The sequence below is a fragment of the Cervus canadensis genome, chromosome 24 (genome assembly GCF_019320065.1).
Source record: "Cervus canadensis isolate Bull #8, Minnesota chromosome 24, ASM1932006v1, whole genome shotgun sequence".
Taxonomy (NCBI): domain Eukaryota; kingdom Metazoa; phylum Chordata; class Mammalia; order Artiodactyla; family Cervidae; genus Cervus; species Cervus canadensis.
Genome location: NC_057409.1, coordinates 1,089,254 through 1,101,610, shown reverse-complemented (window position 1 = coordinate 1,101,610; position 12,357 = coordinate 1,089,254). Strand labels below are relative to the sequence as shown.

The 12,357-nt window shown below is 58.4% G+C and overlaps 1 protein-coding gene across 11 annotated transcripts in view; it reads right to left on the bottom strand.

Moving 5' to 3' along the window:
• ARHGEF10L (Rho guanine nucleotide exchange factor 10 like) overlaps positions 1 to 12,357 on the bottom strand; it is a 154,132-nt gene that overhangs the window by 77,738 nt on the left and 64,037 nt on the right. For 7 of the 11 annotated variants that reach the window (XM_043444602.1, XM_043444601.1, XM_043444606.1 and 4 more), the window contains exons 5-8: positions 10,924 to 11,037; positions 10,736 to 10,827; positions 9,079 to 9,162; positions 3,936 to 4,105 (exon numbers count right to left, since the gene is read on the bottom strand). In XM_043444602.1, the coding sequence (XP_043300537.1) occupies positions 3,936 to 4,105; positions 9,079 to 9,162; positions 10,736 to 10,827; positions 10,924 to 11,037 (460 nt within the window). The remainder of the gene's footprint in view (positions 1 to 3,935; positions 4,106 to 9,078; positions 9,163 to 10,735; positions 10,828 to 10,923; positions 11,038 to 12,357) is intronic. The other 4 variants (XM_043444607.1, XM_043444610.1, XM_043444611.1 and 1 more) reach the window with 2 other exon arrangements.

Below are 12,357 nucleotides of genomic sequence, written 5' to 3'. Positions count from 1 at the left end.
ATAAATGAATAACAACGTGGATGAATTAGTGAGTGGACGGAAGCAGTGCTATGCTGGTAAACAGTCAACCAGTGGTTCTGCAGGGAAAAGCACCCTGCTTCGCTGTATTTCCGTGGCGCGAGCATGCTCGCCGCGGACAGTTTCAGGCTACCGATGTGACATCACTGAGCGTGAGGTTGGGGAGGGATGTGCATGTTTGGTTCTCGGGTTCTAATGAGCTAGGACCAACTGGCCAGAGCCCGTCACTTGGAGGAAGGGTGGACGGACAGAGGGAGGAACAGCTCGGGGAGGGAGAGGCGGGCGACTGGATGGAAGGACGGGGCTGACTGGCTTCGTACCATCTGGGGAGATGGACAGAGAGATGCACAGACAGACAGCCACTCAAATGCATGAACCTCAGGAGCAAGGGTAGCAGTTGGCCAAGTGCAGAGAAGATAAGACTGGAACTACTTGTAGGAAGCAGACAAGCAGAGGGGTCGGGAGCATGAGCTCAGAGGCAAGGAGGCTACTTTCAAATCTCTGTTCCCCGCTGACCAGCTTCGAAGTCTCTTTACCTCGCTGAGTGACAGCTTCCTCACAGGTAAAGTGGCCATAGTAACCACCTCATAGTATCACTAAGAAGGTTAAACGGGCGAAGCAGACAGAACCTAGAGCTTATTGAGTGTTCAAAAAAATGGAAGCCAGTATTATTGGACTGTCTTTCAAATACTAAGTGCCCAATATTTGTTGAACAGATGGACAGTTGGCTGGATGGACGGATGGACAGATGGATGGATGGATGGATGGATGGATGAATGAATGGACACAGTATTTTCTTCCCAACCCGATGTGATGTTGAGTTGGGGTTCTACCACTTACGGGCTGCGTGGCCTTCACCACATCATTTAACCTCTCTGAGCTTCTGTCGCTTAGGTTCTCTGATCCTAACAAAATGAGACTCTTTTTTTTTAATGAGACTCTTAAAGCAAATGATACCAACCACTCTGAGGTCTCAGGAACAATAAATGAAACTGCTCTGTAAGCTGTACCATACTAGGCAAAGGTTTGCTACTGATATGCAAAGAAGTAACGGGACAGGGAAAATCCTGAGAGTTACTCAGCCTCCCAAAAAACTGGAGTCCTGTTTCATCTGTAAAAAAGATTGATGTGATACAGTCATGAAGGCCCTGGGCCTCCGCCTCTCTGACCCTGAGGGTCGGAAGGACTAGGCCAACTGCAGCGGCCAGATCGGAGTCACCCAGCTGAGCTCCCAGCTGGCTCTACTGCCCAGGCCTCTGACAGCCAGACCACGGTCACCTTAATTATGAAGACGCCACAGTCAGGAAAACGTTCAGTGCAGCTCATTTCACAGCTGGAAAAGGCACCTCCCACTGACCGTGGCCCTCGCGAACCTGGACCAGGCTTCCAGTTAGGTCTGGGTCAGGGGCTTCTGAGGGGTCCCTCTGCAGACCCTGTCATTCTCTTTGGCAAAAGTCCGCCCGCCGAGGGTTGGCCTGGCCAGACCCCTGCAGGAGGGGCTCCCCTGGTTCTTTCATAGCTGCACAGGGCGCAGGCCCGTCAGTCTCCGAGGACAGGACTCGACACTGCCCAGCTCTGCTGTCAGCGGCCCCGGAGCACACAGCACGCAGGCAAGCAGAGGGGGCCCCGGAGCTCAGGAGAGGCTCAGGGCGGGGGGCTCCCAGGCAGAGGTGGCTGTCAGAGGAAAAGCCCTCCACCATCCGCAGGGGAGCAGGTGGGCCGGGCCCGCGGCCAGGGAAGAAGTCCTCGCAGTGAGAAATTCCAAGAACTCTGCCACGCCATGTGTCTGCTGAGGAAGAGCTTGAGGGTGTGCGGGACACGGGTCCACAGGCAGCCGCCAGGACCCACCTGGGGCCAGGTCAAGCTGAGGGCTCTCCCAGCGTTTCTCAGAGCGCTCTGTGGGCCCCCGGCCCACCCCTGGGGACCCAGGGCTGTTAAAAAGCAGGTGGCCAGGCCCCATCCAGCCCTGGAGCTGGGAGTGAGGCCCCAGCGTCTGCCCCCATGATCCCAATGCCCACGGGAGAGGCCAAACTCCACATACCCCTCCTGCCTGGAGAGGGCCTGACGCTTCCCTCTCGGTCCCCAGCAAGAAGGCAGGGGGCCAGGAACGCGGCCACAGGGGACTCGGAGGGACAGCCAGGGGCTGGGGACAAGGGCTGGCCCAGGCCTGGAGTCCCAGCTGCCCACACTCTCCAGAGCCATGCTGGGCACACAGGGCCCACCCTCCTCTCAAGAGGCTCCCCTGGGGGAGCGGTGGCTTCACAGTCTTGTAAGGGCAGAAGCAGGAAGGGGCCTGTTCCCCGGCTCTCGTCTGGGCTGTTCCTCCCACCAGGGACCCCCGCCTCCTCCGGCTCCTGCCGCCTCTCTTGGAAGCCTCCTGTGATCAGGCCCATCAAATCCCACCTGCATCAGGCAGGCCATAGGAACACAGGCTCAGGTTCACAGAAAGGCCTGTTTTTCTTCCTTTTTGACAAACCGTTTTGTACTTGGTATCTCCTCCTAGGCCACAAGGTTTCCCTGAGCCTGGGTTGGGTCTTCCTGCCCCCCGAGACCCCCATCCGCACCCTAAGAGGTGTCAGAGATGCTTAACTTTTTGGTTAGCAAGAGGTCAAGGCTGCTCTCTGTGGCCCTGCCGTGGGGACCAGCCAAGAGGAGACTGGGGCTCAGGGGACACCTGCTCAGGCCCTGTCTTCCCGAGGACTGGGGTGCCTTCTTCATCTCAGTAAAGTCTGTCTGAAGACTCCTAGGCGTGGGTGCTGCTCTGGCCTGCACCCCCTCCCCACCAGGGGATCCCCAAACTGAGAAAGGGGTGGGAGGCACTCTGAAAACATGGAGTTGGACACCCCCCATAATCCAGCCCAGGCCTGAGGCCCCTGCCTGCTCCCTGCCCTCCCTGTGGGCAGGACTCAGGGACACCTCGCTCACTTGCCTGCCTCGGTCTTTCCAAAAAAACCTGAGAGGGACCCAGTCACCTCTGGTCGGGCATGCCTGTCTCAAAGAAGTGGCTCCCATTAAATCCCAAATCTCAGCATGGACAGCGTCTGCCTTTTGGTGGCTTCTACAGAACAGAGGAGCCTGGCAGGCTACAGCCAGTCCACGGGGTCACACAGAGTCAGACACGACCTAGGGACCGAACAGCCAGAACAAATAGGACAGGCAAGGCTGTCACAGGAGAGGAGGGACCAGACAGTCCGTCCTCTTGGCTTCCGTGGCTCCTTCCGTGAAGTCAACAGAATGAACTACGTTCCAGGCACTTTGCAAGGCTTTGGAAAAGAAGCCCTCTGGCAGCTCTGTCTGAGCCCGCTTGGTCACCTCCCCAGGGCAGAGGGCTGTGGGGTCTAGGACTGATCTGAGAAGCAGAGTTGGTGCTAAGTCGCTTCAGTTGTGTCCAACTCTTTGTGACCCCATGGACCATGGCCTGCCCGGCTCCTCTGTCCCTGCGATTCTCCAGGCAGGAACACTGGAGCGGGTTGCCATGCCCCCCTCCAGGGGATCTTCCCGACCCAGGGATGGAACCCGCGTCCCCTGTGTCTCCTGCACTGGCAGACTGGACTTCACCATTAGGGCACATGTCATCTCTCAGCCATCAGTGAGGCTGCCCAAGCCCGTGAGGAGGAGGATTCTGAAGCCGGATCTGACTCCGTGAGCATCCTTCTCGGTTGCTGGGGCCGCTGCAGGCACAGCGGAGCTGGGCGGCGCCGGCGAGGGCACTAACCACGCCCATTCTCGGTACGGGGCGCGCCGTGGCCAACCAGCACCGGCGGGTCATTTCCCGTCTCAGGACACCAGGGCCCCTGCTCCCTCTCTCACCACACTCCTGGGAGTCACTGAGGCTGAGCCACGAGTCTCAGCCCTGGCCCTCACCGCCCGGCTCTCGGGGGCCCAGGGCTGGGGTGACAGATGCCCCCTCCCTTCACCTTGGGCTGGAAGGACACTCGATGCTTGGCGGGCTCTGCCTCTGGCTTGGCCTCCTCGCCCGAGTCCTCGCTGTAGCTCTCGAACTCGCTGGAGCTCCAGCCTAGGTCCTCCGGCTCCCGGGGCGCCCTGTCCTGGCGCGCATCCTCGTAGGGCTGGCTCCTCTCCGCCTCTGGGGGCCAAGAGACGGGGCTGGTGAGCGGAGATCCTGCGGCCAAGCCCAGCAGACCCAGTTTCTGAACTCGGGGTGGGCGGGGGCAGGTGGGGGGTGGGGTCAGGGTGGACCTCCATCTCCGCTTCCTGGTCCATAGCGTGGGGCAAGGAGAACATGACATCCACCCGCAGAGGGAGGAGGACGTGGAAAATGCAGAAAAGCACAAGAAATGCGCCCGGCACACAACAGGCCCAACAACGTCCTCCTGGTGGGGGAGACAGACTGGGAGTCTGGAACATGTACACGTGGCTATGCTTAAAACAGATAAGCAACACGGGCTACTGTACGGCAGAGACAGTAGAGATGTGTGCTCCATCCCTGAGTCGTGTCCAGTTCTGAGACCCCACGGACTGTAGCCCGCCAGGCTGCTCTGTCCATGGGGTTTCCCAGGCAAGAAAACTGGAGTGGGTAGCCCTTTCCTTCCCCAGGGGAGCTTCCCAACCCAGCGATCGAACCCACATCTCCTGTGTTGCAGGCAGATTCTTTACCGCTGAGTCACCTGGGAAGCCCTATAGCACAGAGAACTCTGCTCAACACTTTTTTAATAACCTAAATGGGAAAAGAAGGTGGAAAAGAACAGATACACGTGCATGTTTAACTGAATCACTTTGCTTCACACCTGAAACTAACACAAGCTGTTAATCAACTATGCTCCAAGAGAAAATGAAAAGTTAAAAAAACAAATTTCTTCCCCCTATTGGCATCACTTTTCCAGGATCTCAGTGCTCATTCTGGGCCTCTTTGGCATTTTTTAGTGGAAAAGAGAAGACCGGGAACCCAGTTCTGACTCAGGCCCTCAGCTCTGGCCTCAGCACCCTTAGGAGGGACACGGGCAGTGAAGATGTTCTGAAGCACTGAATGACTCGGGTCCCCTGCCCCAGATCTGAGTTCCCCATGAGGCTCCAGGACAGTCCAGTAGGGGGCGCGCCTGGCCCAGCATCCAGGAGTGTTCCCTCTTCTTCCACAGGAAACAGGGACAGAGACCTGGGAGTCCTTCAGCCTGGAGGGACAGGCGCCATCAGGGCTGGGCCTGCTGTGGTCCCTGTAAACTCAGGTTTGAGATGCTGCTTCCGAGACAGGAAATCCACCTTCCTGGGCCCAGAGCCCAGGGTCCCAGCCTAGCCTCCACTTCACTGATGGGAGTTCACGTCCTGGGCTGTTACCTGGACGCAGGCCTCACAAAAGTGAGACCAGACTCCCAAAACTGCACAAAGGTGAAAATGCTTGCTGTCAGCTCAGAGGAAATGGCACTAGGATGGGTTTTAAATTTTATTTTATTTTTGGGGTGGGGGGGTTAAAATTAAAAAAAAAAAAAAATCTGCTCAGAAACCGCACATACTGAAGAGCTGAGAACTTTGGTTTTCAGAGCTGTATCTGCAAAATGGGGATAATAATAAGCTGAAAGGTGAAGGAAATAAAAAACAGGGATGAAAAGCCCTTAGCCAAGAGCCTGGTACGCGGCAGGCGCTGAGCAAAGAGCAGCTGGTCCTTTCTCATGGGGGCCCTGGGTGGGCTTGAGTGTCTCTGCACTGACCCCAAGCCTCCACCTCCCCACACAGGGAGGCTGGGGGTGAGGGGTGTGGAGAGACTGTCAGCCAAAGAGCAGAACAGACACACGGGGCTTAGCTGGAGACTCTGGTCCCGGGGTCAGGAGGGAGCACGGTTATTTTTTCAGCAAAAGACAATAGTGACCAATGTCTCCAGGGAGTCGAGCGGCTGGAGACCAGGCTGTGCCCTTTCCTGGGGTGACTGTCCCATCACTGCAGCAGAAGCTCCACGACCCATGAGCCAAGGGGCAGAGCTCGGTTCTTGGGGCACCCTGAAGCAAGAACCACGTGGCATCCACTGCCCCTTGCTTCTGGCCCCGGCCACCTACAACCACCTACATGCCACCTACATGCCAGGTTCTCCCAGCGGTCCTTGGCGCCAGAAACTACCACCTCATCCTATCAGATAAATGAGACCAACGGAGCCCAAAGTCAGGCAGTGAGTGGGAAGGGGGCTCCATCCACCTACCACGCTGCCTTCCACAGAGGCCATGCTTACGATCCCCAGGCTCATTGAGAAACACTGTCTCCTGCGGAGTCAGAGTCACCAAATTCCTGAGTCTTCAGGGGCCTCACAGAGGTCTGCTTCCCCACCTCCAGCCCTGGCTGATGCCTCAGGCTTCACTAACGCTCAAGATCACAGCCTCTGTTTCAAAGCACTGACCACCACCTGCTCAGGGCTCTACTACAACCCAAGGAGGAAGCTAGTACTGCCTGGTTTTACGGATGCATCCGATGAGACCAGAGAGGTTAAGATGTTCTGTGGTGCAACCCTCCCCAAAGCCCTACAAGATCAGGATGATATTCTGATTTCACATGAAGAAGTCGATGCCCAAAGCACAGAACCCTGTGCCCGAGTCAATGGCAGCACCCAGGTAAGAACCCAGGGCTGTGTGTCCACTGGCCTGTGTGGTCTGCACCTCAGTGGACACCCTCCCCATGGAGGGCCCACTGAGCCCACAGGCCACACAGGTCAGCGCTGGGCCTTGGCAGGTATGACGCTCACAACAAGAGCCGTTTCCTGTGGCGTGCACCTGCTGAGGGCCGGCCACAGCCTCGAGAGAGAGCGGGTGTCCCAGGGCAGGCACCCTGGTCCTCAGTCTGCAGGCCTGGAGCTGGCTCTAGGCCACCTGCTCCTGCCCATCTCAGAGTAAACTACAGGACATGCCATATCCCCACACAGGGGTGCCCAGTGAAGACTGTGACCAAGCAATCACCGGCTCGATGGGATTCAGGTGGGAGAAAAGCCCAAAGAGGCCAAATAATGGCCTCAGGCCACTCAGATCTCCCGGCTCTGGGACCTTCATATAGCCACCCGTTCCCACTCTTCCAGACTGGAGACAGCTAGAGGCAGAAAAGGGTTCCGGGCTCCTCCAGGGATGGGCTTGCCGAATGGATGCGTGGATCACAAGCCCAGCCTCCCGGTTCCTGGGGTGGGCGTCGGGAGTGTGCCTCCGGGGACCCCGGGCCGTGTCGTCTTGTCTGCGCAGCTCTCCTCTTGGACCATACGCTGCCCCAGCACGGTTATGGTTGCCCCTCTCAGACTGGGAGCTCCTCAAATGCAGGGGCTTGAGACGGGGAGCCCCTGAAGACAGGCAGAATCGTGTTATGCAAAAAGCAGATCAAACAGATGTCTATTCAAATTCTGGCTGTGTGATCTGGGGCTGGTGGCTTAACCTCTCTGATGTGACTGTCAACTGGAGCCATAGGCCCTACCCAACCAATCTCTCAGGTTGATTGAGCAGGGGGAGCAACTGTGCTTCATCTGCCATAAAATGCCACCCAAATCCTTTGCAGCGAAGGGACAGAGCACTGGACTTGGAGTCAGAATGACCCAGGTTCAAATCCCAGCCCTCCTCTATAGCTTCCTCCTCTGAAGAATAAGGAAGTAATCCCCTAAGCCAAGGGGCTTGCCAGGTGGTGCAGTGGTAGAAGGATATGCAAGAGATGTGGGTTCGATTCCTGAGTCAGGAAGATCCCCTGGAGTAAGAAATAGCAACTCCCTCCAGTATTCTTGCCTGGAAAATTTCACAGACAGAGGAGCCTGACAGTTTACAGTTCATAAGGTCTCAAAGAGCGACTGAGCACACACACACACACACACACACACACAGCCTAAGTCAAAGTTTCAAACCAAATTACATGAGACCAACCATGAAGAGCCACTGGCGTGTTCAAGCAAAGATGGCTCTTACGGTGAATGGACGTTAAACACCCCTCCTCCCTGGGTGGTCCTCTCTCGAGCCAGGTGAGCATGTGGGCCTGGGCCAGGGGACTGACCTTCCTCTGCCCTGTCCACCCTCTGTGGCCGCAATCTCCCCACTTTCCCAGCCCACCAGGGGCCTGTCTCCAGAGGCAGGCCCAGGCTTTCCCAGGCTTTCTCTGCTGCGTTCAGCTTTAACAAGCTATCATTCCCAACAGCCCTGGGATGTCTGAACTATTAACCCATTTTCAGGAGGAAAGGACACCCCGAGAAGTGAATGACTTGCCTGGGGATCCACAGAACCCAGTGGCTCAGCGGTAAAGAATCTGCCTGCAATGCTGGAAATGTGGCAGGAGCCACGGGTTCAATCCCTGGGTCTGAAAGATCCCCTGGAGAACGAAGGGCAACCCACTCCAGTATTCTTGCCTAGAAAATCTCCTGGACAGAAGAGCCTGACGGGCTATAGTCCATAAGGGTCGCAAAAGAGTCAGACGCAACTTAGAAAAGAGTCGGACACAGTTGGGGATCCACAGCCCAGCAACCCCCTGCCAGAGAAGCCCAAACCCCACCCTATTGGGAATATTGAAGCCCCAATATTCCCCTGGAAGCTCTATACCGCACCCATGGAGCCCTAACCCCGCCCCTTGGACCCCTAACCCCAACCTCTTGAAGTCCTAACCCTGCCCCCACGGACCCTAACCCCGCCCCTAGAAGCCCTAACCCCGCCCTATGAAGCCCTAACACCGCCCCTTGAATCCCGAACACCGCCCCATGGAGCCCTAACGCCGGCCCAGGCAGCCCTAGCCCCGCCCATACAGCCCCAACCCCGTCCCTGAAGCCCTAACCCCGCCCCATGAAGCCTTAACCCCGCCCCTAGAGTCCCGAACACCGCCCCATGCAGCCCTAGCCCCGCGCCAACCCGGCCAGCTCTCAGCCGTCTCCCACGCTCCCTAGCCCCGCCCCATGCGGCCCTAGCCCCGCCCATGCAGCCCTAGCCCCGCCCCAGCCCGGCCAGCTCGCAGCCTTCTCCCAGTCTCCTGGTTTGACTGCAGCGGTTTTTAACAGCAGGGAGGAGGGGCCATGCGCCGGGTGGGGCCGGGCAGGAAGTGCACAAGGAGACCCTCGCCAGGCCCCGCCTCCCCCCTCCGTCCCCCACTCTGTCCAGAAAGAAGAGGCTTTACCGGGCTGCTGGGCGTCCAGGTTCTCGCAGGGGACGTCGTCGTAAATCACATCTTCTTCTAGGGCGGGGAAAGTAAACCGCTCGACTGCGAGAGAAGGACAGGGAGGGAGCACGAATGAGGTTGTGGCGCCCAGCGGGAGGCGGCCGCCAGACTGACATCAGGACTGCACCAGCCGGCAGCTCGCTCCGCCCGCCCGCGTCCCCGCGGCCCGGACGGGCCAGCAGCCTGCAGCCCGGCCCCTGGGGAGCCCCCGCCGGCCACTGCTCTCGGAAGACTGGGACAGCTGCCTCTTCCCGCCCCCAGCCCTCCAAGGAGCCCTCCCAAAGGCCGCGGAAGCCCCGCCTGCTTCAGCAGGCCTGCGCACCTGGCTGATGGCACCTGCAGAGAGCCTGAAGCGACGCAGCACCGGGCCGGGCCGGGCCTCGGAAGCCTCTTAAGCCGCCCAGGCCCCCAGGACTGCCCCAAAGGAGTCACCTGGTGCCCAGAGGTGGGGGAGGGCAAGGCAGCCACCCTGACTACACGTGATGGCAGGGAGCAGGGATGATGGGATTTGGAGAGTGGGGTTAAGGACAGTCCCCCAAAACTCAGCCAGTGGGGTCCTGACTGGTTAAAAAAAAAATCAGCAAATGAGCATGCTATTCCCTTGACACTTTGCTGGGTGGACTATGAGCAGGGCAGAGCACACACATGGGTAGCCATGTTAGTAGCTCCCGAAACAATATTTACAGAGGTCTTGCCCCTAAAATTGGGTGCCCAGTCTGTGCCCTCTTTAGGGACATGCAGCCCTGCAGAGACAGGTTTTGGAAAACCAGCCCCCAGCCCTGCGGGGGACCTGTCCTCCCCCCACAGGCCTTCCAGGAACAGAGGACCAGATGGACTCTGACGTTCCTCCCTACTGTGTTGCCTCCTGTGGTCGCAGGGCCTCCAAAGCCCTGTAGGACCCTTACCGCCCCCTCCCACCAGCACAGATTCTGCCTCTCCAGTGGCCCTCAGACCTGCCCACCTCTCTCCAGGTCCCTAGCTCCAGCCGTCGCCTGCCTCCCCCGGACAGCACCCAGCCCCACTACCTTCTCCCAGAGCATCAGTGATGCGACCGAAATGCAGACGTGGCCACACAGCTGGCTCCCTGGCACCTTCGGGAAAGCAGGGCCTCCAAGGCCTCCCCCACGCACCCTGGGAGGACCTGGGGAGATGGCAGCCTCACCGGGCCCTGCTCACCCCTAGACCCTCCCCTCCACCACACCAAGACTCACTGCTTCCCCGGTGACAGGCATCCCCTCGCCCTCAACCTGGACACTCTGGCCCTGACGCCTGCTCCTGTGCTCTGCCTCGGGCCTCGTGGGCTCTCTCAGCTCCCACCCTCCTCCTGGCACCCGCCCTCTGCACAGTAAGCGCCCACTCATGTGTCTGGTACTGCTGCCAGAGGGACCCCCTCGTCTTGGGCACCGGGAAACACCCACTGCCCAGATCGACCTGTAGGAGCTTTGGGGGGTGTGGGGGACAGATGAACAGCTGGATGCACCAAGCCCACGTAGCAAGGCAGCCCCTCAGGGAGCGTGAGCACACATCAGCTCCCTCAGCCTAGAGAAGGGGGGCTCTCCTGGCATCACCCTCCTGGGGCTGAGACCTGGGGGGCAGGGTGGGGAGGGGGACTTACTGCGACGGGAACTCTTCCGCCTCCAGCTGGAGCGCTGGACCTCGGAGAAAGCTGCGTCCACGGCGTCCCCATTGCTCACGGCAGCCGGCCTCCTGCGGGCCAAGAAACGGAGCCGTGAGCCAGGAGGGTGGGACAGTTGGCTCCTCGAAGCCTCAGGCAGCTCCTCACCAGGTGACGGGGCCACTCACCCCCAAGGCCGGGAGTCAGAAGGGCTGGGGAGGCCACGGCTGGGTCGGCACGGAGGAGCCCCTTCCCCTCCTGGCGTCCTCACCTTTAGAAGGCATTGCAAAGCCGGCCTGCTGCTTTACAAGAGCATAAAGGTCAAATGTATTCATCATGATAACTGACAAGGATTGACTGACATGCATTCCTGGCCAGGGCACCCAGACTCTCCTCGTCCAGGGCAGATCCGGGGGGAATCTCTGTGTCCCAGTCACTACATACAAAACAGAGGCTGTAGTTGGTGGGGAGGGCTGCATCTGAATGACAAGGACCTGCAAAGTTTCAAAAGACTGCACACAGAAAGCAGGGCTTCATCCCCACAGACACTTGAGGATGGGCTGGACCAGAGATGCGCTTCTGGGAGCTGAGAAGCAAAGGGAACACAGTGGGGAAAAAGCAGACACCACCATAACCAAGTAGTCAAGTGAGCATCCCCAGTGACACCACACAGGTCTCGTGTCCCCAGATATGACTCGACAGGGTACTCACCCCTGAGGGGCTCTGACCCCAAGCCCATGGCCCCAGGCGAATTGTGAAAAAACACCAAACAAGCCCAGACTGGGGGACCTTTCTATAAACACCTGCCCATTACACCTCAACACTCTCAAGATCGTGAAGAAACAGAAACTCGCAGAGCAGGGTAAATGGTGACTGAAGGTCCCGTGAGTCCCGCGTGGGGTCCTGGGACAGAAAAGGAGCGTAGGCAGAGCAGAGCAGGGTGAATGACGCCTGCAGGCCACGTGAGTCCCGCGTGGGGTCGCGGGAGCCTGCAGGCCACGTGAGTCCCGCGTGGGGTCGCGGGAGCCTGCAGGCCACGTGAGTCCCGCGTGGGGTTGCGGGACAGAAAAGGAGCGTAGGCAGAAAAATGGGTGAAATTCAGATAAAGTGAGAAGTTCGGGGAGTGGTGACATACTGACGCTGATTTCTTGGTTTTGACAAATTCCCTGTGGTCGTGCCGGCTGCCAGCGGTGGGGAAACGGTGTGGGGGTACAAGCAGCTCTGTCTCCTGCCTTCACAACATCTCTAAATCTAAAACGATCCCAAGGTGGAAAGGGTTTGTTTGGGTTTTTTTTAAAGCCCAAGCTCAGGAGACTTCCCTGGTGGTTCAGTGGATTAAGCATCCACCTTCCAGTACAGAGGACACAGGTTCGACCCCTGGTTGGAGAACTAAGATCCGTCATGCCCAGGAGCTACTAAGCCCACCACCACTGAGCCTGCACTCCCCAACTAGAGAGAGGCCTGTGCCGCAAAAAACAGCCTGTGGGCCACAGTTAGGACCCGACACAGCCAAAAGTAAATAAAATATTTTTTAATAATAAAATAAAGCCCATGCCCCCCCCCCAAAAAAAGCCACATCTGCCACCCAGAAGGTAGGGGGAAGGGGGGAGGGGGAAGGGGAG